At 43.7% G+C, this 24,460-nt stretch overlaps 1 protein-coding gene across 1 annotated transcript in view; it reads right to left on the minus strand.

Moving 5' to 3' along the window:
• LOC111972197 (cytosolic carboxypeptidase 6-like) overlaps positions 1-24,460 on the minus strand; it is a 464,364-nt gene that overhangs the window by 169,219 nt on the left and 270,685 nt on the right. The window contains exon 5 of the mRNA XM_023999099.1: positions 17,107-17,323. Coding sequence (XP_023854867.1) covers positions 17,107-17,323 — 217 coding nt within the window. The remainder of the gene's footprint in view (positions 1-17,106; positions 17,324-24,460) is intronic.

Consider the following 24,460-nt stretch of genomic DNA (forward strand, 5'->3'; position numbering starts at 1 on the left):
GTACATGGAATATTAGGCATTCTAATGGCACTGCTGTGATTTCACATGCAGATGAGCCCTTAATCTGCTCCTTCAGATGCACAGCCTCCATATCTTTAAACCAAAGTTAGCATTTATTTGATGAAGAATGACCATAAAGAAGGAGATGAATATGAACAAAACAAGGTATATTACTGGCAGCAGTGGAGGCTGCTGAGGGGAGGACGGCTCATAATAATGGCTGGAACGGAGCAAATGGAATGGCATCAAACACATGGAAACCATGAGCCACCAACCTCCTGTGACTGGCAGGATTATGTAGCCAACAATTTTGTAAATTTCAAGTTATATAGTACCTGTCTTGGAGGGGGAGTGGTCTCACCTGTCATAGGCACTCAGCAATTAGTGCTTGGAGGTGTGTTTGTCACCTCTGCAAGACAATCAGCAATGAGTGTTTGTACTTCAGTCTCCCCTGTTTTTCAGCGGCAGTTGTAAGCGGCGATCGTGTCAGTGGTGGTTCGTCGCCAAAAAACGAAGACGTTCTGCCCAGTTGTTCGAGGAAGGAAAGAGAGGAAGGCTTCAAACAACTCTCTCACTAGTTATTTTCAGACCCTCATTTTGCTCGTTGTAGCTTTGTCAAGTATCTGTGTGATTTCTCTCCCTGTTCGCTCCTCTCCCTGTAGGTTTTACAAACCCTCCACAACCTGTGGCTGCAACCCTTCTAATCTAGTACACCCTGCGCGCACAACCCATGTGTACTTCCTATTCTCCTGCAGCCTTTGGAACTGCCAATCTGTGGTCAAGAAGGCTGAGGTCATCTCAGCCTATGTCACCATTCAGTCCCTACACGTTTTGGCCCTGACAGAGATATGGATTAACCCAGATAACACTACTACTCCAGCTGCTCTTTCGTCATCTGACTGTGTTCTCTCATAGTCCTACAGCATCTGGTCCTGGCGTTGGGGGCACAGGGATAGTCATTTCTCCTAAGTTGCGATGTTCTCTTTTCCCCCTCTCTCACCTGTCCATTTCCTCATTTGAATTCCATGCTGTCACTGTCAGTTGTCCACTCAAGCTTAAAATTGTCATCTATCACCCACCAGGTAGTATCTGTTTCTTTTCTTTCCAAAACACTTGAGCGTTCCGTCTCTGACCAACTCTCTCACTATCTCTCAGAATGATCTTCTTGAGCCCAACCAGTCAGGCTTCAAGACGGGTCACTCAACTGACTTATCTCCTCTGTGTCACGGAGGCTCTCCGCACTGCCAAAGCTGACTCTCTCCTCTGTTCTCATCCTCTTAGATCTATCCGCTGCTTTCGACAACGTGAACCATCAGATCCTCCTCTCCACCCTCTCAGGACTGGGTGTCTCAGGCTCTGCATACTCTTGGAATGCATCCTACCTGGCAGGTCGCTCTTACCAGGTGACGTGGCGAGGATCTGTGTCTGCACCACTTGCTCTCACTACTTTTGTTCCTCAGGTCTCGGTTCTAAGCCCTCTTCTCTTTTACTCCTGAGGTACTGACCTGTTGCACCCTCTACAACCACTGTGATTATTATTTGAACTTGCTGGTCATCTATGAACGTTTAAACAGCTTGAAGAACAATCTGGCCTTAATGGCCATGTACTCCATCCACACAACCAGAAGAGGACTGGCCACTCCTCAGAACCTGGTTCCTTTCTAGGGAGTTTTTCCTAGCCAACGTGCTTCTACATCTGCATTGCTTGCTGTTTGGGGTTTTAGGCTGGGTTTCTATATAGCACTTTGTGATATCTGCTGATGTAAAAAGGGCTTTATAAATACATTTGATTCCCTATACACCAAGTCACTCAGCTCCGTCATATCCTCTCATGGTCCCTCCTATCATTGATATGCGGATGACACTAAACTACTTTTCTCATCCCCTCCCTTCTGACACCCAGGTGGCAACACGCATGTCTGGCAGCTATCTCAGCTTGGATGTTGGCCCACCACCTCAAGCTCAACCTCGACAAGACGGAGCTGCTCTTCCTCCCGGGGAAGACCTGTCAGCTCAAAGACCTCTCCATCACAGTCGACAATGCCACGATGTCCCCCTCCCAGAGTGCAAAGAATCATGGCACGACCCTGGACAACACCCTGTTGTTGYCTGAAAACATCAGAGCAGTGACTCGCTCSTGCAGGTTCATGCTCTACGTCACTCTGGATAGCGTCTGCTAAATGACTAAAATGTCAAATGTAAATTTCAAATGAAATAAGTGTACTCAAAATAATGTAACTACTTGGGGTGATAAATGGCGTAGTATTTACACTTTCTGCCCTAAAGGAAGTTGATGGTCTTTTGGTTATATTGAAATAAACAGTTACATGCCAGTATACCCTATGACCTATGACCTCCTCTAGTTGATCAAGGACAGAGTAACAACTCCAAGTTTGGTTGATAAAACAGACACACATGAAACCTATCCAATTTAGCGGTCCTGTAGTTTTAGTACAGTGTAATTGTTGTTGAGACAAAGCTCTATAATCAGAGGGCTTCCATCGTTCTGTCATATCGTTTTGCCTCTCACCAGTGTGCCTCAGTTCCCAGAATTTTGCAACCCTAGGACTGACAATCAAATTCCCTGGTTTTCCAAAAATCCTGTTTGGAGGATTTTGTATTTCCTGCTTATTCCCTCCTTATTAGGGGAATCCTTCAACTGGGATTTCGAGAAAACCAAGAAATTCTGCAACCCTAGTCAGTCCCATGGAAGAGCTGCTCCGTCTCAGAATGAGCAGGCTGGCTTTGAGAGGGAGACGATGCCATTCATTTACAGTATTGAATCATTAGGAAAGCCCTGCAGTTCTCTCTGCAGAATGGAGCTGACTGGGACACAACATATTATTGCACACTAGCCACTAATCTGAATGGACCAATACATCCTATTTCAATAGGCATTCTTCACACATACAGCCAAGTGAGGGAGTCAATGATATGTAGAAAAAACAACAGCAGCAGCAGTGCTGTAATTGTGCATTTACAGTATAGTGTGCATGAAAACAAAGGGCTGTCATGGAGAGAGAATTGTTGTCCCCCAATTCTTGCTTTCACTGTGCCATGAATTTTCATGACAGTGATTGATTTGGATGTAAATGGAAGGCTGAGGAGACCTGTGAGTAACTAGTTAAACCAGCCATTTAAAATCAGGCCTGTCAAGAGGAGAGCGAGGGAGACAAAGACAATTGATCGCTAGGTGAAAAGAGATGGACGCTGGAAGCCCAGTGCAGCCGCTTTGTGCCTTTCCAATGCAAGTTTCAAATCATAGGGTGGCAGCTTGACGGCTCCACAATGGGCATCTATGGGATGCTATATCTGACATCCATCGTCAGAAAGGTTATTTCCTTTTCAAGTTGCCCCTCCATCCCCTTTTCTCCCTCACCCCTCAGCCTCTTCATCTCCTTCAAATCAATGGGGAAAAGTCATTGAACATCAGAAGGTAAGTCACTGAATAGATATCAGATTCTTCTCATGACAGAGCGCTTTTGTGCATGTGGATGAGACTGTTATTTTCCCTCCATGCTCTGTGGTAGCAGCGGGGGGAAATGTGAAGATTGATCTTTTACAGAGGTCTTTATGGGACAAAAGTTTAATGTCTTCAATTCATAATATAAATAATAGGTGACAGCAAGCTAAAAATCTGCCCGTCTCTACGTTGTTTCCATAGAAACCAAGGATGGATAAGGAAGGGCTGTCACCATTACTCATCCACAAATCCCTAATATTTAAACATTTTTCAGGAATGGCATAAACTTTATGACGTATGACAGGTCGAACATTCCAAATGCAGCCTGGCATGAAAGTGACATGAGTAATTTTTCTTAACATAATCCAATTATATTGGCATTGGGCTTAATGCACTTATCTTTTCTTATTGCATTCTAAAGAGATCATTAAGTGTCTGCTACAGTAGCACTGATCAGAGGAGGGTCCATTCTTGGTATAGCCATGCTCCTCTTTGGCCACAGCCCCTCTCCTTTTACTCTGCTCTCATACCTAATGAACAACTGACCATACAAACAAATTAAGACACATTTTGATTTTGCTAGGGGCTTATAGTAATACAGTACTGTATACTTGGGGAGAGTGGAGAAATATTGGGCTTTAAACAGCTTTTCGTGTGGCTCCCATTCAGAGACTATTAGGGCTAATGCTTCAGACACACTACTGTGGGCAACAGAGGAAGACAGAGGTAACAGTCTGATATAGCCGACTATATGGCCTACAGAGGTTCAAGAAAAACCATCTAGAGAGAGAAATCCTCTATATGAACCACACCATTTTCATCCTAAATCCTACATAACTATGGGTGCTCCCAGATGGAGCAGCGGTCTAAGGCACTGCATCTCAGTGCTAGAGGCGTCACTACAGACACCCTGGTTCAAATCCAGTCTGCATCACAACCAGCCGTGATTGGGAGTCCCATAGGGCGGCGCACAATTGGCCCAGGTTTGGCCAGTGTAGGCCGTCATTGTAAATAAGAATTTGTTYTTAACTGACTTGCCTAGTTAAAGAAAATAACGGTTACATAGTCAATAGTTTGTCATTTTAATTGGAATCATTTAATTCCATTTGATATCAATTGGCATTCGAAAAAGATATCTTATGTTCTTAGGACTGGCTATATTTTCAGGTAACCTCTCTTCTTTAGCAGCACAGTTGACTGCTAATTTGCATATAGCTGCCGATCTGTCACTCCAAAGTGATAACAAGCTGCTGTAAATGTGTTGCTAACTCGTTAGAAAGGATTTTCTAAATAAAAATGCAATAATTACATTGAGATTCTCTCCAAAAGGAATGAAGATGGTAAGGGGAAAGCTTACAGATAACACGTTCAAAGAATCAACTAAATATTTATATGAAATTAAAAAAACAATACCTATTCCTTGAAATACAGTATTTATTTTTGCATTTCCCTCTTTATTTCAATAACTGATCAAAAGGAACTCCCACATAGAAACCAATTGATACAAGAACAAACAACTCCTACTTTTACTCCTTCTCCTGAGAACAATGTCATGCACCATTACAGTATTTCTTAACATAACCGGCGCTACACAGATGAATAGCCATGCAGATAGGAGTGAATCGACTGAAAACAACTAGAACCCCACTTGGCTGCAAGTCCAGGTGCATCTCATTGACAGCCATGTCACCCTTCCCTCCCTCCGACCCCTCCCATGCCCCCTCTCCAGTCAGGGTCCCCCTGAGACCCCCGCGCCCCGGACCCTCCAGCCTGCTCCGCTCCTGCTGTGATGAAAAGCAGGCCGCAATCCCTTTCAATTTTCCCAGTCTGCCCGGGTGCCATTAAAGGCAATCGACTCAGTGAATAGAGGCACTATATCACAATATGCAGGTGCAGGCATGCTGAAGAGGAGAGACATTGTGCCTTTGGAGAGAGAGGAGCTGGCATCCATCTCTCTCAGGCAGACGCTTCAGCACTGTGAGGAGGAGCAGACACACATGCACTGGGGCTGGGGGGAGCTGAGGGAGAAAGGAAAAGGAGAGAATAGAAAGTGGAGGAAAAACGGGCCCGTCACATCCTTCATTTTTTCTTTACTTCAGGTAAAAATAAGAAATGTATTTTTGTGCAACAGGGGAGTGATGTGAGGAATGGACAAGAGTATCTGTGCGGGCGGATAAGGTTCCAGGTGGGCGTGAGACGTAGAGGAGGATGACTGGAGATGTTTGTTATCAGTCGTCTCCAGTCCCCAGACATGTCAGGGCACTTGGGCAAAGCAAGGCGAGGTAGAGGGGCTGAGCCCGAAAGAGTATGGGGTTAGGGCCTGTGGCCAGGGTGGAGGCCACTGTTCTGTAGAAGACCCCAGGACCCCAGAGAGAGAGTGAGAGAGTGCTTCAGTGGCCCCCATCCCCAACCCTGACCACCCTAAACACGCTCTCACGCATTGGCTGTCCTGCCTATGACTGCCTCTAGGCCCAATGTGTTTTATTTATAGTGAGGCTGCCTCTTGTTGTTTAATTAATCAGGTACACTACTTCCTCTCCTCACGTGTGTTTATCTTGCTGTGGCCAGCAGCATCTGAGGATGTCTTGTGTGTGACAGACAGGCTCATGAAAAAAAGATAAGACTGTGATGAAGATCAGACTTGTGTAAGTCTCGGAGGCTTTAGAGTTTTTTAAAGTTTTTATGCACTGCAGGGATGGATGCTCCTTTCATTGACTCTTATCCTCACATTCAATTCCATGGCAGTACATCTCACCCACACCGACATACTGTAGAGGGGTCGTTCCATGATGAAAGTGCCTTTAAAAGTGCCTAAACCTAATTTTGAATTTTAAAAGCCTGTTACATTGAATGAAGTGCCCTTTAATATAGACCACATGGAAAATTCAATAAATTAAGAGTCTATTTCCCAAACGCTATATCCACCACATTTGTGTTTTTTTCATCAGAAATGATTGCTTATGGCCTCCGAGTCGTGCAGCGGTCTAAGGCAATGCATCGCAGTGCTTGAGGCATCACTACAGACCCGGGTTCGATCCCGGGTTGTGTCACAGCCGGCCGTGACCGGGAGACCCATGAGGCGGCGCACAATTGGCACAGCGTCGTCCGGGTTAGGGGAAGGTTTGGCTGGTAGAGATTTCCTTGTCCAATCTCGCTCTAGCGACGGGCCGAGCCGGGCGCCTTCAAGCTGGACGTTGTTTCCTCCGACACTTTGGTGCGGCTGGCTTCCAGGTTAAGCGAGCAAAAATACAAGCGCACCATGTAAAGTGTTGGTCCCATGTTTCAGCTGAATTAAAAGATCTCAGAGATGTTCCATACGCACAAAAAGCGTATTTCTTACAAATTGTGTGCACAAATTTGTTTACATCCCTGTTAGTGAGGATTTCTGCTTTGCCAAGATAATCCATCCACCTGACAGGTGCGGCATATCCAGAAGCTGATTAAACAGAATGTCATTACACAGGTGCACCTTGTGCTGGGGACAATAAAAGTTCACTCTAAAATGTGCAGTTTTGTCACACAACACAATGCCACAGATATCTCAAGGGAGCGTGCAATTGGCATGCTGACTGTAGGAATAGTATAGTTGAACATGTCCTCCTTACGACAGAATGTAATTGTTTTGTTGTTGAAAAGTTACACTACACAAAAGGTACTCATTTGGTGGAGAGCTCCAACTGTCTGGCTACAACTACTATGCTATGGTAACAGTGGAGAGAAGTACTGAGTGCTGTATATCAGGCTTGAGGACTTCAGTTTGTTCAGCCTTTCTGAGTAAAAAAAACATACTTCATAAACAATTATTCTCACACGTATGTTGAGGTCTAGGCTATAACTGCAGGCAGGGATAAAAAGGACTAGGTTCCTGATGATGATTTCAGAAACAAATTTCTGTATCGATCTATATAGTATTGAAGATTCTAAACCAGAGCAAGATAATCTTCCCCTGTGGAATTAGACACACAGACACATAGGATCTGTCCCCAGACCAACTGGGCCACATACACACTATCATCCTTCTAGGTAACGTTTGACAGGCTGAAGGTCCCAGAAATACACTAGTATCACACACTTATCTGCAGCTCAAAAGACATGATAGGAGGGAGTGATAATGAATATCCATCTCCAAATTGAATGAGCATACTACAGGCTATGTATTTTTCTCCCCATTCAGCTGAAGCATTCAGAGCATAGCATCCTCATCTGCCACAGACAGGCGCCACATCCTCTCCTCCCTATACCTAAATATGTTTTTCGCCCATTTACAACAAATTAAGTTTCCATCAAAGTAAATTTCAAGCTTGGCTGCATTCGGAGGGTGAGCAAATCTTTTCATAAATGTTCATTATTTTCTCCTAACAAATTATCTACTGTAAAGCTCGCTCCTCTCTCCCCCTTGTCTCTCTCTCTCTCTCTCTCCCTTATCTCTCTTCTCTCTCCTCTCTCGCCCCCCCCCCCCCCTTTTCTCTCTTTTTCTTTCCAGGGTCCCAGGTATGGATCTAGGAATGGAAAGCAATTACACTGTCAGAAAAGTATATCCTGACTTATTAAAAAACCTGAAAACTTTTTTTATTTTCCTTTGACACATGGGAGAGGAGGCCTTGACAACAAAATTATACAGATACTTTTTTTTTTACATGCAGAGTCCTCCATCCATGGAGTCATCTAGAAAGCAGTGGTTAGTAAATATTAATTGGCGGGCGGCAGAGAGAGAGATAGACGGCAGTACAGAGCTCTGCGGCTGGCATTAGAATTCTCCGAGAGAGAGAGACTGAACACTGCAGGGGCTCCATTTGAGAAAGCATCACTCTTCCTCTGTCACTCGATAACTCAGTTCCCCAACCACCTCCACATGACTCCAACGTTGCCCTGCCTGCCGTTAGGCAGCACCTACAGTACCCACCTCCCTCCACAGAGCCTTTCTTCCCACACTGCACCACCATCACCTAGCTAGCCACTCCACTGAGCTTAGTGTCGGTGAGAAGTCTCTGGCCCAGTCTGAGGTTCCAGGGTCAGCTACAGTACCACCTCCCCTCCGTTGCAGAAGTCTTCAGAGTGTGAGGACAGGGTTGTTGATGATGGAGGAGCTCTATCTAGCATAGGTGAATGCAGTGGGAGAAAGGAGGACAGACAGACAGGAGGCTCTTGCATGGTGTTGTATCTGAGGCAGAGAGAGAGCTGCTGCCAGCTAAGTGACAACAAAAAGCCATTCTGGGTGATATCCTCCTCTCCATAAAGTACCTCACTCTCCTCTCTCACCACTCAGACGTTCTTTCTGGTGCACACGCTTGAGAGAGAGTTAAGACTTAAAGGTGTGAGCCATTTCTGTACAATACAGTAAGATGGCATTGATATAGGGGTCTTGATATGCAATAAAGCACTGGGACCAGCTTGGAGGAATCATTGCTCTAGATGAAAGGCTCAGATAAACCCTTTTATCTTAAATTTGAAGTGGAATAAGTTCACTGCTCTACTGTTGGGGTCAGAGGGCAAGCCATTGATGCAACCTCACTGAGATAAAACAGGTGAAACAGACCCATTTATATCCCTATGCACATCCAGCCACATCAGCACTTTCTGTTGCAATAGAGGTCAAAGACCAATAAAAGCCTATGGACAGTCCACCAGCTTCTTGTCATAGCAACCAGAGCCAGGGACAACCGTCAAGCAGAAGTGATCATGCATGACCCCGCAACCTCAATCAGAAACGTTGAGTCGGGGTCCGGTGTATGACATTACAGGCTATTCAGATATAGGCAAACACTATTCCTCTAGTTCAGGGTGACAGCAAGACGTCAGAACTAGATACCATCTATTCCCTCGACCTGTTCCTAAGTACTTCCACTTAGTACTGTTGCTGTATGTGATATTGTGCTCTCAGCTCATACAGATGATAATGAAGGTAGATTGGCAGGCGGTCTGATGGTGGACCAACAGTAATAATAATAATCGTTTGGTCAACAGTTGGAGAGCTCTCCAAATTAGAACGCCATCATAGAATCATTCATAAAAGAACCAACATGTCAACAGTATCCTTGAACGGGGGATGTGAAAGAGTGGGCACACAAAGGAGAGCAGGATGCTTCATGATATTGCGAGAGACACTTTGGCTGCTGTTAAGCCAGTAAATGACTAGACTTCATGCAATTACCCAGCAGCCTGGTTTCAGACGGCACAGCCATCCATCCGCCATGCAGTAGGAAAGACAAGCCTAGTCTCCCTCTCTTCTCTAGCATCAGCTACTAACGTTCCAGTCAGTCTGACCTTATCTCCTAGTGGAAGGTAAAGTCGCTATTGATTAAATCTTGGCACACAGTGTACAAACACAGTGATAAGCCCAGCAGACCGCCGCAGTGCCAACTCCGTGGGCCAAAGGCCCCTCTCATCCTTTATTCCCACTAACAGGCACCAGGAGACAGTCCACTACAGTCTGTCTGCAGGAGACCCAGCGACCATTAGGACCGCAGAATATCACCTTCCCAGACCAGCACATAATTTCCAGCTTCCCCACGCCTCCCCCTCCTTGGAGCCTTTGGATGGAGGAGCCTCATAAAAGTAAATGTGAGCTGCCGGATTCCACAGAGCTCTGAACGTTTGAAAGTGACATCCACAGGGCACTGTGGAAGAACTATTATTGTAGACGAGCTCGGTTTTGTGAAGCATTCAGCATTCCTAAAGGAGCAAAGGGTGTTGTGGATATTACAGCAAGCATTGTGTAAGCTCCATTACAACCATGTCCGTTTATTGTTTCCCTAAGTCAAATTTGAGGAACTTCTTTTCGTTATTTTAGCTGCACACTTCAAAATTAAACAAATCCTGTGTGTTGCACAATACTTTTATGGTGATTATTTCCTCTTGAAATATGATAAGTATTGTGAAACTTAGTGGTGGCAGGTGAGGGGTGCAGGCTTAAGGATGGCCATCGACTCCTCACTCTCATTTGCACATTCATCTTAGATACGGGCTGCAGATACGGGCTGCTTTTTCAGAGGTAAAAAAAAAATGGTATCACAGTTGGCCATCATGACAGGAAAGGAATGGTAAAAGTGCTTTCACTGAAACTCCTACTCTGCCCATAAGAAAATGCTTTGTCAGTGTGTGTACTAGCACCAATACTGGGCCCTGACTGTCTTTTTAGTAGTCAATACAAAATAAATGGTGGAATAGTTTTAAGGAAACTTATACGTGGAGTGCGTACACTTGTTAGCAGAGAAAGGTCCAGGCAGAATCCATTCTGTCTCCATGGACTTGTCCCTCACACAACTGTCAAGGAATGGATTGCAGGAGAAATGTTCAGACAGTGAGAGAACAGGGGAATGGATACAGTGCATGACCCTTCCACAGAAACTCTATAAAACCCTGTATAAAATCCACTAGTCCATCACAGACCTGTAGACCATCACAAAGAATGTGTTAGGGTACAAGTAGCAAGAAAGACATCAGCTATATCAGTAAAGTCTGTCTTAAAAGAGACTAAGGAAAGAAACCTCTGACCATGAAAAAAAGCCTGAGCTGCCTGTTCTGCTGTTTCAAGTTGTCACACATGAACAGAGGTTTTTCAAACCTCATCCCACATCTCATTGATTGACACCTGGGCAAATGCAGATGGCAAACAGATTTCCATACACTCACTGACACAAACTGCTTAGTATGCTTACAATGCTTTGTCTTCACCTGGCACATACGCCATCAAAGCAGTTTTACTACTGGTCCCTGCAGCAGATCTAGGTGCTATAAAAACTGACTGCATGTAAAGGCAGTGGGGAAAAGTGAAAGACAACGATAAAGGGATGGTAGAGAGACGGAGGCTGAAAGGCAATACGCAGTTCAAGCATTTGTTATTATCCCAGAAGTGCAATTATAGTAGTCCTCCCCTATTACAGTGGAGCTATGTTATCTCTATGTGTTTGTTGGAGATGAGGCATCACAATTACTGCAGCTGTTTATTGGTAGGCAGGTAGACCTAGTGTGTTACAGCAGCTTGGCCCTGAGGCCTGCTTCCCTGTGTCTGCTTGTCTTCCACTCTCAAAGTCTGTCACTCTAAGTCGACTTCGTCTCCCACTCATCTTTTCTAGCTTTGTTTACTTTCCCTGAGACAGCAGCAAATGTACTCACACACTTTACAGTCCCTCATCCCTCCAACAATGAGGGACAGTTCATCTGTTAAATCTAAGTAGAAGAAGAGGGGGTTTAAATAGATTTTTTTCCCCCCCTCGTTTATTAAAACAAGCACACATAAAACTTGAAAAAGAAAAACAGTTGAAGTAAGAAGTTTACATACACCTTATCCAAATATATTTAAACTCAGTTTTTCACAATTCCTGACCTTTAATCCTAATAAAAATTCCCTGTCTTAGGATAACCACTTTATTTTAAGAATGTGAAATGTCAGAATAATAGTAGAGAAAATGTTTTATTTCAGCTTTTATTTCTTTCATCACATTCCCAGTCAGAAGTTTACATACACATTTACATTTAAGTCATTTAGCAGACACTCTTATCCAGAGCGACTTACAAATTGGAAAGTTCATACATATTCATCCTGGTCCCCCCGTGGGGAATGAACCCACAACCCTGGCGTTGCAAGCGCCATGCTCTACCAGCTGAGCCACACGGGACCGAGCCACACGGGATACACTAAATTAGTGGGATACGCTCTACCAACTGAGCCACACAGGATACACTAAATTAGTATTTGGTAGCATTGCCTTTAAATTATTTAATTTGGGTCAAACATTTTGGGTAGCCTTCCACAAGCTTCCCACAATAAGTTGGGTGACTTTTGGCCTATTCCTCCTGACAGAGCTGGTGTAACTGAGTCAGGTTTGTAGGCCTCCTTGCTCGCACATGCGTTTCAGTTCTGCCCACAAATTTTCTATAGGATTCAGGTCAGGGCTTTGTGATGGCCACTCCAATACCTTGACTTTGTTGTCCTTAAGCCATTTTGCAACAACTTTGGAAGTATGCTTGGGGTCATTGTCCATTTGGAAGACCCATTTGCAACCAACCACGGTTGGGATGGTATTCTTCGGCTTGCAAGCCTCCCCCTTTTTCCTCCAAACATAACGATAGTCATTATGGCCAAAGTTCTATTTTTGTTTTGTCAGACCAGAGGACATTTCTCCAAAAAGTACGATCTTTGTCCACATGTGCAGTTGCAAACCGTAGTCTGGCATTTTTTATGGCAGTTTTGGAGCAGTGGCTTCTTCCTTGCTGAGTGGCCTTTCAGGTTATGTCGATATAGGACTCGTTTTACTGTGGATATAGATACTTTTGCACTTGTTTCCTCCAGCATCTTCACGAGGTCCTTTGCTGTTGTTCTGGGATTGATTTGCACTTTTCGCACCAAAGTACGTTAATCTCTAGGAGACAGAACGCATCTCCTTCCTGAGCGGTGTGAAGGCTGCGTGGTCCCATGATGTTTATACTTGCGCACTATTGTTTGTACAGATGAACGTGGTACCTTCAGGCGTTTGGAAATTGCTCCCAAGGATGAACCAGACTTGTGGAGGTCTACAATTTCTTTCTGAGGTCTTGGCTGATTTCTTTTGATTTTCCCATGATGTCAAGCAAAGAGGCACTGAGTTTGAAGGTAGGCCTTGAAATACATCCACAGGTACACATCCAATTGACTCAAATTATGTCAATTAGCCTATCAGAAGCTGACATTAACCTTAGGGGAAGTAAACTTCTGACTTCAACTGTACATGTACATTAGTAAATTCATGGAGGATAACACACAAAGTCTATGACTTATTTCCATTGTGGTCCTCTTGTGACAAAATTGCTCGGCAAGATTGGCAACACAGTGTTACACAGTATGGCAGCGAAACATACAGTGGCTTGCAAAAGTATTCACCCCCCTTGGCATTTTTCCTATTTTGTTGCCTCATAACCTGGAATTAAAATAGATTTTTTTGTAGGGGGGTTGTATAATTTGATTTACACAACATGCTTACCACTTTGAAGATGCAACATTTTTTWAATTGTGAAACAAACAAGAAATAAGACAAAAAAACTGAAAACTTGAGCATGCATAACTATTCACCCCACCAAAGTCAATACTTTGTAGAGCAACCTTTTGCAGCAACTACAGTTGCAAGTCTCTTGGAGTAAGTCTCTATAAGCTTGGCATATCTAGCCACTGGGATTTTTGCCCATTCTTCAAGGAAAAACTGCTCCAGCTCTTTCAAGTTGGATGGGTTACGCTGTTATACAGCAATCTTTAAGTCATACCACAGATTCTCAATTGGATTGAGGTCTGTGCTTTGACTAGGCCATTCCAAGACATTTAAACCACTCGAGTGTTGCTTTAGCAGTATGCTTAGGGTCATTGTCTTGCTGGAAGGTGAACCTCCGTCCCAGACTCAAATCTCTGGAAGACTGAAACAGGTTTCCTTCAATAATTTTCCTGTATTTAGCGCCATCCATCATTCCTTCAATTCTGACCAGTTTCCCAGTCCCTGCCGATGAAAAACATACCCACAGCATGATGCTGCCACCATCATGCTTCACTGTGGGGATGCTGTTCTCGGGGTGATGGGAGGTGTTGGGTTTGCACCAGACATAGCGTTTTCCTTGATGGCCTAAAAGCTCAATTTTAATCTCATCTAACCAGAGTACCTTCTTTTTTATTTGGGGAGTCTCCCACATGCCTTTTGGCGAACACCAAAAGTGTTTGCTTATTTTTTTCTTTAAGCAATGGCTCTTTTCTGGMCACTCTTCCGTAAAGCCCAGCTCTGTGAAGTGTACGGCTTAAAATGGTCCTATGGACAGATACTCCAATCTCCGCTGTGGAGCTATGCAGCTCCTTCAGGGTTATCTTTGGTCTCTTTGTTGCCTCTCTGATTAATGCCTTCCTTGCCTGGTCTGTAAGTTTTGGTGGATGGCCCTCTCTTGGCAGGTTTGTTGTGGTGCCATATTCTTTCCATTTTTTAATAATGGATGCCTACCACTCTGGGATGTTCAAAGTTTCAGATTTTTTTTATAACCCAACCCTGATCTGTACTTCTCCACAACTTTGTCCCTGACCTGTTTGGAGAGCTCCTTGGTCTTCATGGTGCCGCTTGCTTGGTGGCGCCCCTTGCTTAGTGGTGTTGCAGACTCTGGGGCCTTTCAGAACAGGTGTATATATACTGAGATCATGTGACAGATCACATGACACTTAGATTGCACACAGGTGGACTTTATTTAACTAATTATGTGACTTCTGAAGGTAATTGGTTGCACCAGATCGTATTTTTGGTTTCATAGCAAAGGGGGTGAATACATATGCACGCACCACTTTTAATTTCAATTGAATTTTTTGAAACAAGTAATTTTTTTTCATTTCACTTCACCAATTAGGATTATTTGGTGTATGTCCATTACATGAAATCTAAATAAAAATCTATTTAAATTACAGGTTGAAATGCAACAAAATAGGAAAAATGGCACTGTATAAAAAACGAATACAAGAAACACATCTATTTCATTATTGCAGTTACATCGGAGGGAACATTCATATGGGCACACAAGTTTTTAACCTTCTTTTTAAAGCTGCCCAGAGAGGACATCGTTTTTATGGGCACTCTGAGGTTCCTGTATACAAGAAAGCATATTTCCCAGCATTACTCCTGAACCTGTAGAGCACACATTAGCAACACCTAATCTGGTGCTGTGGTTGTGTGCATCCCTAACATGGGGAAAGTTATCAGTCCAATATCTAGGCGCAGAACCATAAATAATCCTGTTAACCACACCCAGTGTAATCTGGGACACCCTAGCCTCAACAGGCAGCCAGTTGAGTACCTGAAAGTAGCTATATGTGAGTATGTGGAATCACCTTCAATATTACCTTGATCAGCTTATTCTGGGCTATCTGGAGCTTCCCCTTCAGAAGCTTAAATAAGCCCCAAAACCAGAGTAGCGTAGTCAAAATGCCATTGAATCAGGGCAGTGGCTAGTACTCTCATTGAGTCCTTATCAAGCAGCTTGGACATTCTTGCCCAAAACTTGGTCCTAGCATTACATTTCCCTAGCATTTTATTGGCCATGCTCACACCCCCCAAGCTTCCATCAAGGATACAGCCCAGGTAGCTAACAGAGGTTTTTAAAGTAAACGTGGAGGAACTGTGTCACTGACAAATTCCAGCCCTGAAGATCTGACAAGCACTTCCAGGCTCATTCTGGGCTGAAACAATCTAAGCATCTGCTGATTTATAATCACGCCTCAAATGTGTAGTTACATCTTTGAAATGTAGCTTTCCAATCAGTTCCATTTGGTGCTATGACTAGCCTAAGAGCAAGCCATACCTAATGATCAGAAATAATGAGCATTGTAAAGCACTTTCTATCTTATGCCTTCATGCACAAGTTAAACTGAGAGTGAGAGGCTGATTGAAAATGATATTATTCATGATAAGGCACTCAGTCAAGGTCACTGGTGAATGTCACACTAAATGGCGAGTCTTTTGTCTTAACCCCTGATGATTTACTATAGGTCCATGGAGTCTACATCTGAAAGGGCAACTGTATGTGTAGATATGCACATGTGATCTGTGTGTGTGCGTGTGGAGTATATTATCTCCATACACGTATGGTAAGCTCCACCAGCAAACATGTATCATGTGGCTGTGTGGAGCCACTAGAGGTACTGGGGCTCTTTACTGCAGCAGACGGAAAGGTCCCCTCATCCCTCTCTCATTGCAGGTCGTAATGAGAGGGCTGGGCCAGGCTGTCAAAGACCCAGGACCACAGGACATTAAAAGACAAATAAGGCCATAAAACACCTCTATGACTATGCATACTAATCTTTAGTCCGAGTGCCAACTCACTCTGTTTTATGTCTGAATTCATCACAAAGTGCCAGTGCGGCATAAAAGCAGAACTAATACTCTACACTTTCAAGCCCTCATTTGTACTTGAAAGTGTGATAGGACAGTGGGAAGCATACAAATACAATTCAATTTAATTCTAATTCTATGATGGGAACTATGGAAGGAATATGCTGATGCCTGTTCTTGTCTTTGTTGCCAATTCTGGGCTCCTATTGGTTGAGATATTCACATCATCAACATCATCTGCCCTTCAAACCAAATTTCATAAATATTTGACTCATTTTTATCAATAAATGCAATTTCATCATTGGTGCTTGCAGCTAGCTTTCCTTGACAAATGTAAAAAAAATATAATAATAAAGAACTCTCAAGCATTTCTAATGAGTTTTTCTCCTACAATTATTTGATAAGAGCAAACAGTACTGCAGGCAGCGTGCATGATCCAGTACCTGCTCCTGTGAGAGGTGAGAGCTCTCCTGATTACACGCAGCAGTGCTATCCCTCAAAGGGCAACCAGCGTGCAGTGCTGCACAGGCACAACACAGAGAGAGACAGAGAAACACACTCTGGCTGGCTCCCCCAGCCTCCACACCACACCTCCTAGCACAGTCAAGGACGCTACTCCTGTCCTCTCTCAGGCTACAATCACACAGAGTTGAACAGTCATACTGATAACATGAAAAGGTGAAGCAGAGGACTGCTGGACCTGGGATGGGGGCTCTCTGGTATTCTGTGGAAAACGGTATGATGAGGGAGAGATGACACACAACGACACAAACACACACATGTATATGCATGCAAGCACGCACACACACACTCACTCACCACACTGAGCCCCAGCTGCTCTCTCTGCAGGTAGTCCAGGTTCCTGCGCTCCAAGCTGTCCAGGTAGTGCTGCAGTCTGGTATAGGTGTAGGGGTAGCAGTAGGCAAACTGGTACACATCATCCTCTCGGTCAAAGCAGAAGGCGAAAGACATCACATAGTTCCTCCGATGGTCAGGGCAACGGTAGTAGTACACATTCTTAGCTGGGAGTCTTTGCCTGCAAGGACAGAAGGACATATGATAAAGGATTTACAGTGAATTCATCTCTCATATACAATACAAGAAAATCATTCATATGGTATAAATCTTTACATATTGGAGAAAAAAACGTTTTTATTTAACCTTTATTTAACCAGGTAAGTTAGTTGAGAACAAGTTCTCATTTACAACTGCGACCTAGCCAAGATAAAGCAAAGCAGTGCGACACAAACAACAACACAGAGTTACACATGGAAAAAACAAGCGTACAGTCAATAACACAAAATAAAATAAAATACTCTATATACAGTGTGTGCAAATGGCGTGCGGAGGTAAGGCAATAAATAGTCCATAGTAGCGAAGTATTTACAGTTTAGCAAATGAACACTGGAGTGATAGATGAGCAGATGATGATGTGCAAGTAGAAATACTGGTGTGCAAAAGAGAAGAAAAGTAAATAAAAACAATATGGGGATGAGGTAGGTAGATTGGGTGGGCTATTTACAGATGAGCTATGTACAGCTGCAGCGATCGGTTAACTGCTCAGGTGTTTAAAGTTAGTAAAAGATGTTTAAAGTTAGAGAGGGAAATATAAGTCTCCAGCTTCAGCGATTTTTGCAATTCATTCCAGTCATTTGCAGCAGAGAACTGGAAGGAAAGGCGGCCAAAGGAGATGTTGGCTTTGGGGACGACCAGTGAGATATACCTGCTGGTGCGCATGCTACGGGTGGGTGTTGTTATCGTGACCAGTGAGCTGAGATAAGGCGGAGCTTTACCTAGCATAGACTTATAGATGACCTAGAGCCAGTGGGTCTGGCAACGAATATGTAGCGAGGGCCAGCCGACTAGAGCATACAGGTCGCAGTGGTGGGTGATATAAGGGGCTTTGGTGACAAAACGGATGGCACTGTGATAGACTGCATCCAGTTTGCTGAGTAGAGTATTGGAAGCTATTTTGTAAATGACATCGCTGAAGTCGAGGATCGGTAGGATAGTCAGTTTTACGAGGGTATGTTTGGCGGCTTGAGTGAAGGAGGCTTTGTTGCGAAATAGTAAGCCGATTCTAGTTTTAATTTTGGATTGGAGATGCTTAATATGAGTCTGGAAGGAGAGTTTACAGTCTAGCCAGACACCTAGGTATTTGTAGTTGTCCACATATTCTAAGTCAGACTCGTCCAGAGTAGTGATGCTAGTCGAGCGGGCGGGTGCGGGCAGCGAACGGTTGAAAAGCATGCATTTGGTTTTATTAGTGTTAAAGAGCAGTTGGAGGCCACGGAAGGAGTGTTGTATGGCATTGAAGCTTGTTTGGAGGTTTGTTAACACAGTGTCCAAGGAAGGGCCAGATGTATACAGAATGGTGTCGTCTGCTTAGAGGTGGATCAGGGAATCACCCGCAGCAAGAGCGACATCATTGATATATACAGAGAAAAGAGTCTGCCCAAGAATTGAACCCTGTGGTACCCCCATAGAGACTGCCAGAGGTCCGGACAACAGGCCCTCCGATTTGACACAGTGAACTCTGTCTGAGAAGTAGTTGGTGAACCAGGCGAGGCAGTCATTTGAGAAACCAAGGCTGTTGAGTCTGCCGATAAGGATACGGTGATTGACAGAGTCGAAAGCCTTGGCCAGGTCGATGAAGACGGCTGCACAGTACTGTCTTTTATCGATGGCGGTTATGATATCGTTCAGTACCTTGAGCGTGGCTGAGGTGCACCCGTGACCAGCTCGGAAACCGGATTGCACAGCGGAGAAGGTACGGTGGGATTCTAAATGGTCAGTGATCTGTTTATTAACTTGGCTTTCGAAGACTAGGAAAGCAGGGCAGGATGGATATAGGTCTATAACAGTTTTGGTCTAGAGTGTCACCCCCTTTGAAGAGGGGGATGACCGCGGCAGCTTTCCAATCTTTAGGGATCTCGGACAATATGAAAGAGAGGTTGAACAGACAGGGGTTGCAGCATAGGGGTTGCAACAATGGCGTCAGATAATTTTAGAAAGAGAGGGTCCAGATTGTCTAGCCCAGCTGATTTGTACGGGTCCAGGTTTTGCAGCTCTTTCAGAAAATCTGCTATCTGGATTTGGGTGAAGGAGAAGCTGGGGAGGCTTGGGGAAGTAGCTGCGGGGGGTGCGGAGCTGCTGCCCAGGGTTGGGGTAGTCAGGGAGAGTTTGACAGTGATGAGGGGTGGTCGTTTGACCGCGGACCCATATCGGATGCAGGCAATGAGGCAGTGATCGCTGAGATCCTGATTGAAAACAGCATAGGTGTATTTGGAGGGCAAGTTGGTCAGGATAATATCTATGAGGGTGCCCATGTTTACGGATTTAGGGTTGTACCTGGTGGGTTCCTTGATAATTTGTGTGAGATTGAGGGCATCTATCTTAGATTGTAGGACTGCCGGGGTGTTAAGCATATCCCAGTTTAGGTCACATAGGAAAATGAACTCTAAAGATAGATGGGTTGCAATCATTTCACATATGGTGTCCAGGGCACAGCTGGGAGCTGAGGGGGGTCATTAACAGGCGGCAACAGTGAGAGACTTATTTCTGGAGAGATTCATTTTTAAAATTAGAAGCTCGAACTGTTTGGGCATAGACCTGGAAAGTATGACAGAACTTTGCAGGCTATCTCTGCAGTAGATTGCAACTCCTCCCCTTTGGCAGTTCTATCTTGACGGAAATGTTGTAGTTGGGGATGAAATCTCAAAATGTTTGGTGACACAGCAAGGACATCAGGGTTGGCGGAGTGTGCTAAGCAGTGAGTAAAACAAACTTAGGGAGGAGGGTTCTGATGTTAACTTCTTGACGCTAGGGCCAGATTTTTATTTTATTTTTTAAATAACGTTCACAAGGTAACGGACTATTTCTCAGGCCATATCGTAGAATATGCATATAATTTACAGATTAGGATAGAAAACACTCCAATACTGTCAAATATTTGTCTGTGAGTATAACAAAACTGATTTTGCAGGCGAAAACCTGAGGAAATCCACCCCGGAAGTGCATTTTTCTTTGTATCATGTTTCATTGCCTGCCCCTCTCCATTTAAGGGTTATCAACCAGATTCCTTTTCCAATGGCTTCTCAGGCTGTGACCAGGCTTTAGACATAGTTTCAGGCTTTTATTTTGAAAAATGAGCGAGATTTTCAAAACGAGTCAGGTGTCTTTGATTAGTTCCTGCGCGCGAGAGGGATAGCTCGACATTTACTTTCTCTCTTTTATTGAATAGGTTACCGTCCGGTTGAAATATTATCGATTATGTATGTTAAAAACAACCTGAGGATGAGTTATAAAAAACGTTTGACATGTTCTACGAACATTACGGATACTTTTTGGAATTTTCTTCTGCCTTTCAGTACCGGAACGAGCATGTGGTTTTCTGACCATAACGCGCAACCCAAATGGCGTTTTTTTTGTTATAAAACTAATATTTATCGAACAAAAATAACATTTATTGTGTAACTGGGAGTCTCGTGAGTGCAAACATCCGAAGATTATCAAAGGTAAGCGATTCATTTTATTGCTTTTTGACTTTCGTGACCAAGCTAATTTAGGGCTAGCTGTTCTAGCACTGATTGATACACTCACAAACGCTTGGATTGCTTTCGCTGTAAAGTATATTTTCAAAATATACACGATAGGTGGATTACCAACAAGCTAAGCTGTGTTTTGTATATTTCACGTGTGATTCCATGATTATAAATATTTTTAGTATTATTTTTGAATTTGGCGCTCTGCAATTCAGTGGTTGTTTAGGAAAATGATCCCGTAATCGGGATCTGTGCGCCAAGAAGTTAACCTTTCTCAATAGGGGGTGCTGTTTACACTTTGAAGATTTTTCGTTCCCAGATTAAACTGCCTCGTACTCAATTCTTGCTCGTCAATATGCATATTATTATTACTATTGGATAGACACTCTCTAGTTTCTAAAACGTTTGAATTATTTCTCTGAGTGAAACAGAACCATTCTGCAGCTCATTTCTGTCAAGAGTGAGATTTCTGAAATTGAGGTCTCTGTTCAGGGTCGGTTTTAAAAATTCCTTATAAGCTATGGGGCTACATGCACTGCATACGCCTTCCCCTAGATGTCAGTAAGCGGTGAGAATTTGAATGGAGCGCGGATAGCACCATTGGGGGAGTATAAAACTCTTGGAACGGAAGTACCGACCTTTTCGAGAGAGGCGCCTGACGCAGGAGGGAAACCGGCATGGCGTCTTAAAAGCTTTTGGTTTAGCAGTTCTATATCTCCGGCTCTGATTTAATTTGTTTTTTGTCTTAAAAACTTCATAAGGTAGTTAATTTAAATCGACATATAGCAGTTTATAAGCTGTTATTGCGATTTTCTGGAGTTTCTTTGTCAGGCGTTATCACGAGTTGGGCACCTTCCGGTACATCGGCGTTAGCAGCTAATTTCTACAGGAGTAGAGGACATCTTTCAACCAAAAGACGATTGTTCTGGACAAAGGACCACTTGCCCAAGATTCTGATGGGAGATCATCCAAAAGTAAGAGCTATTTATGATGTTAATTCGTATATCTGTGGAAAGATGTAAAATTATTTGTCCGCCATTGATTTAGGCATGGTCTCGCTGTAACGCACGCTGAATGTCGAGTAACGTTAATTTTAAAAATCTAACACAGCGGTTGCATTAAGAACTAATGTGTCTTTCATTTGCTGTCCAACCTGTATTTTTTTGTCAGGTTTACGATTAGTTATCGATTAGATTAGGTGCCTCTCCAAGATGGCGCCGGGCAGATTGCCTGAAATGTTGCTACTAATCACATTGTATAACCACGATTTGTGCTGCTAATATGCACATTTTCGAACAAAACCTATATGCATTGTGTAATATGATGTTACAGGACTGTCATCTGATGAAGTATATCAAGGTTAGTCAAAAATTATATATATTTTGCTGGATTGTTACGATCGCTAACCTTTGCTACTGGTAAACGGCTTGTGTTTCCGGCTATTGTGGTAAGCTAATATAATGCTAAATTGTGTTTCGCTGTAAAACACTTAAAAATCTGAAATATTGGCTGGATTCACAAGATGTTGGTCTTTCATTTGCTGTACGCTGTGTATTTTTCAGAAATGTTTTATGTGAGTATTTCGGTATTTGACGTTGGTCTCTGTAATTATTCTGGCTGCTTCGGCACTATTTAAGATTGCAGCTGCAATGTAGAACTGTGATTTATACTGAAATATGCAAATTTTTCTAAAAAACATATGCCATACAATAAATATGTTATCAGACTGTCATCTGATGAATGTTTCTTGGTTAGTGGCTATATATATCTTTATTTGGTCGAAATGTGAAGCTACCTATGCAGGGAAAAAATGGTGGGAAAAAAAAGTTGTGTCTTTTGCTATCGTGGTTAGCTAATAGATTTACATATTGTGTCTTCCCTGTAAAACATTTTAAAAATCAGAAATGATGGCTGGATTCACAAGATGTGTATCTTTCATCTGGTGTCTTGGACTTGTGATTTAATGATATTTAGATGCTAGTATTTACTTGTGACGCTATGCTAGCGTCATAACGCTGACATAGCGTTACTTGTGACGCTATGCTAGCGTCATAACGCTGACATAGCGTTACTTGTGACGCTATGTCAGCTTTTTTACTGTGGGGGGTGCTCCCGGATCCGGGATTGGGACCAATTAGAAGTTAATGAATAGTCCAGCAGGCATCAGCTATGTAGCCAAATGATCATAGGGTCTAGTGAACAGCAATAGATGGAACAGGAAAGCCGCGGGGTAGTAGTGACTACGCTGGCACGCGGGAGACACAGCGTTTAAAGTTAGCAGGCCGGGGTAAGTAGAAGCGTCTGCTCAAATGTCCGGCGAAGGCCGGTTGAGGGCACTCAGGATGGAGTTAAGTCGGCGGACCAGTCGTGGTGGTACGGCGGTGTGCCGTGTCGACAAAGGGTCCAGACCAGATAGCGAAAGAGGTTTTTGTAGTTGTAGTAATTTAGTTTGCTAGTCGGGAGATGTGCCTGGCTCGCGGCTAACTGGTGCTAGCTTCGGGGCAGGGGCGTTAGCCCCTATAGCCACTCTGTAGCAGCGATGATCCGATGCACAGGTCCAGAGCTTATGGCAAGGATCCGGTGGAGTGGTGCATTCTAGCCGTGTTGGGGTAGAATCCGGAAGGCATCGGCTGAGTAGCCGGGTGATCACAGAGTAGGCCGGGAGGTGGGCCTGGCTCAGGGCTAGCTTCGGGGCTGGGTCACTCGGTGGCAGCTAGCTAGCTGTGATGATCAGGAGTAATGGTCCAGGGTTTACGGCAGGAATCCGGCGTTGTAGTGGAGAAAACAGTCCGATGCTGGCAAGTATTATCCAAGCTAAAAAAACATCTGGTGTCTGTGCAGAAGGAAAGACCGCTATCAGTGGCTAACAATGGCTAAATAGCTAGTAGCTAATTAGCTGGCTAGCTCTGATGGAGGTTCTGGCTAGGTCTAAAAAAAATAGCGGCTCCGTGTCACATTGGGTGAGGCGGGTTACCGGAAGGTATATTTAATAAAAAAATGGAAGAGATTAAAAATAAATTGAAATATATACAAAAAAGATGAAAAATACAAAAGTACATGAGAGGACGACAAACCACATCTGCACTGCTACGCCAAGAACCTTTCTCCTGATCAGGGGTTGATCACCGATTATAATGGGACTTTTTGTTATTCTTACAGATTTTTGTCTATAAGGTCATTGGTACCAATGTGAGTGCATGGACCAGTCAGTCCCTCCAGGGTTTCGCAGCAGTTTTTTGTGACAGTTGTGGGCAAAAATGCTGGATTTTCCTGCGGCAATTCTGACATTTTGCATGGCAATATTCAATGATTTTGTCCAAATTGTCAAAACAAAAATGCACTGCCGGAGGAAAATGTGGCTTGATTGAAAATTTTATGCCGAAAGATCCCATGATTGGTTAAAATTGCAAACCCTCTTTTTGTAGTGTGATGATCAGACAGTTTTATGCGCTAATATTGTGAATATTTGACTGTTTACTGCTGTAATAGTGTAATGATTGGTCAAATTTGCAAGCCCTCGTGTAATATGAGGGCAATTGTTGATTTTGCTCAAATGTATTGTGATCGCAGAATCACAAAATCCTACAGGGACTGACCAATGGATATTTCTAGTCTTACTATCATCCGGT

The sequence above is a fragment of the Salvelinus sp. IW2-2015 genome, linkage group LG13 (assembly GCF_002910315.2).
Source record: "Salvelinus sp. IW2-2015 linkage group LG13, ASM291031v2, whole genome shotgun sequence".
Taxonomy (NCBI): Eukaryota; Metazoa; Chordata; class Actinopteri; order Salmoniformes; family Salmonidae; genus Salvelinus; species Salvelinus sp. IW2-2015.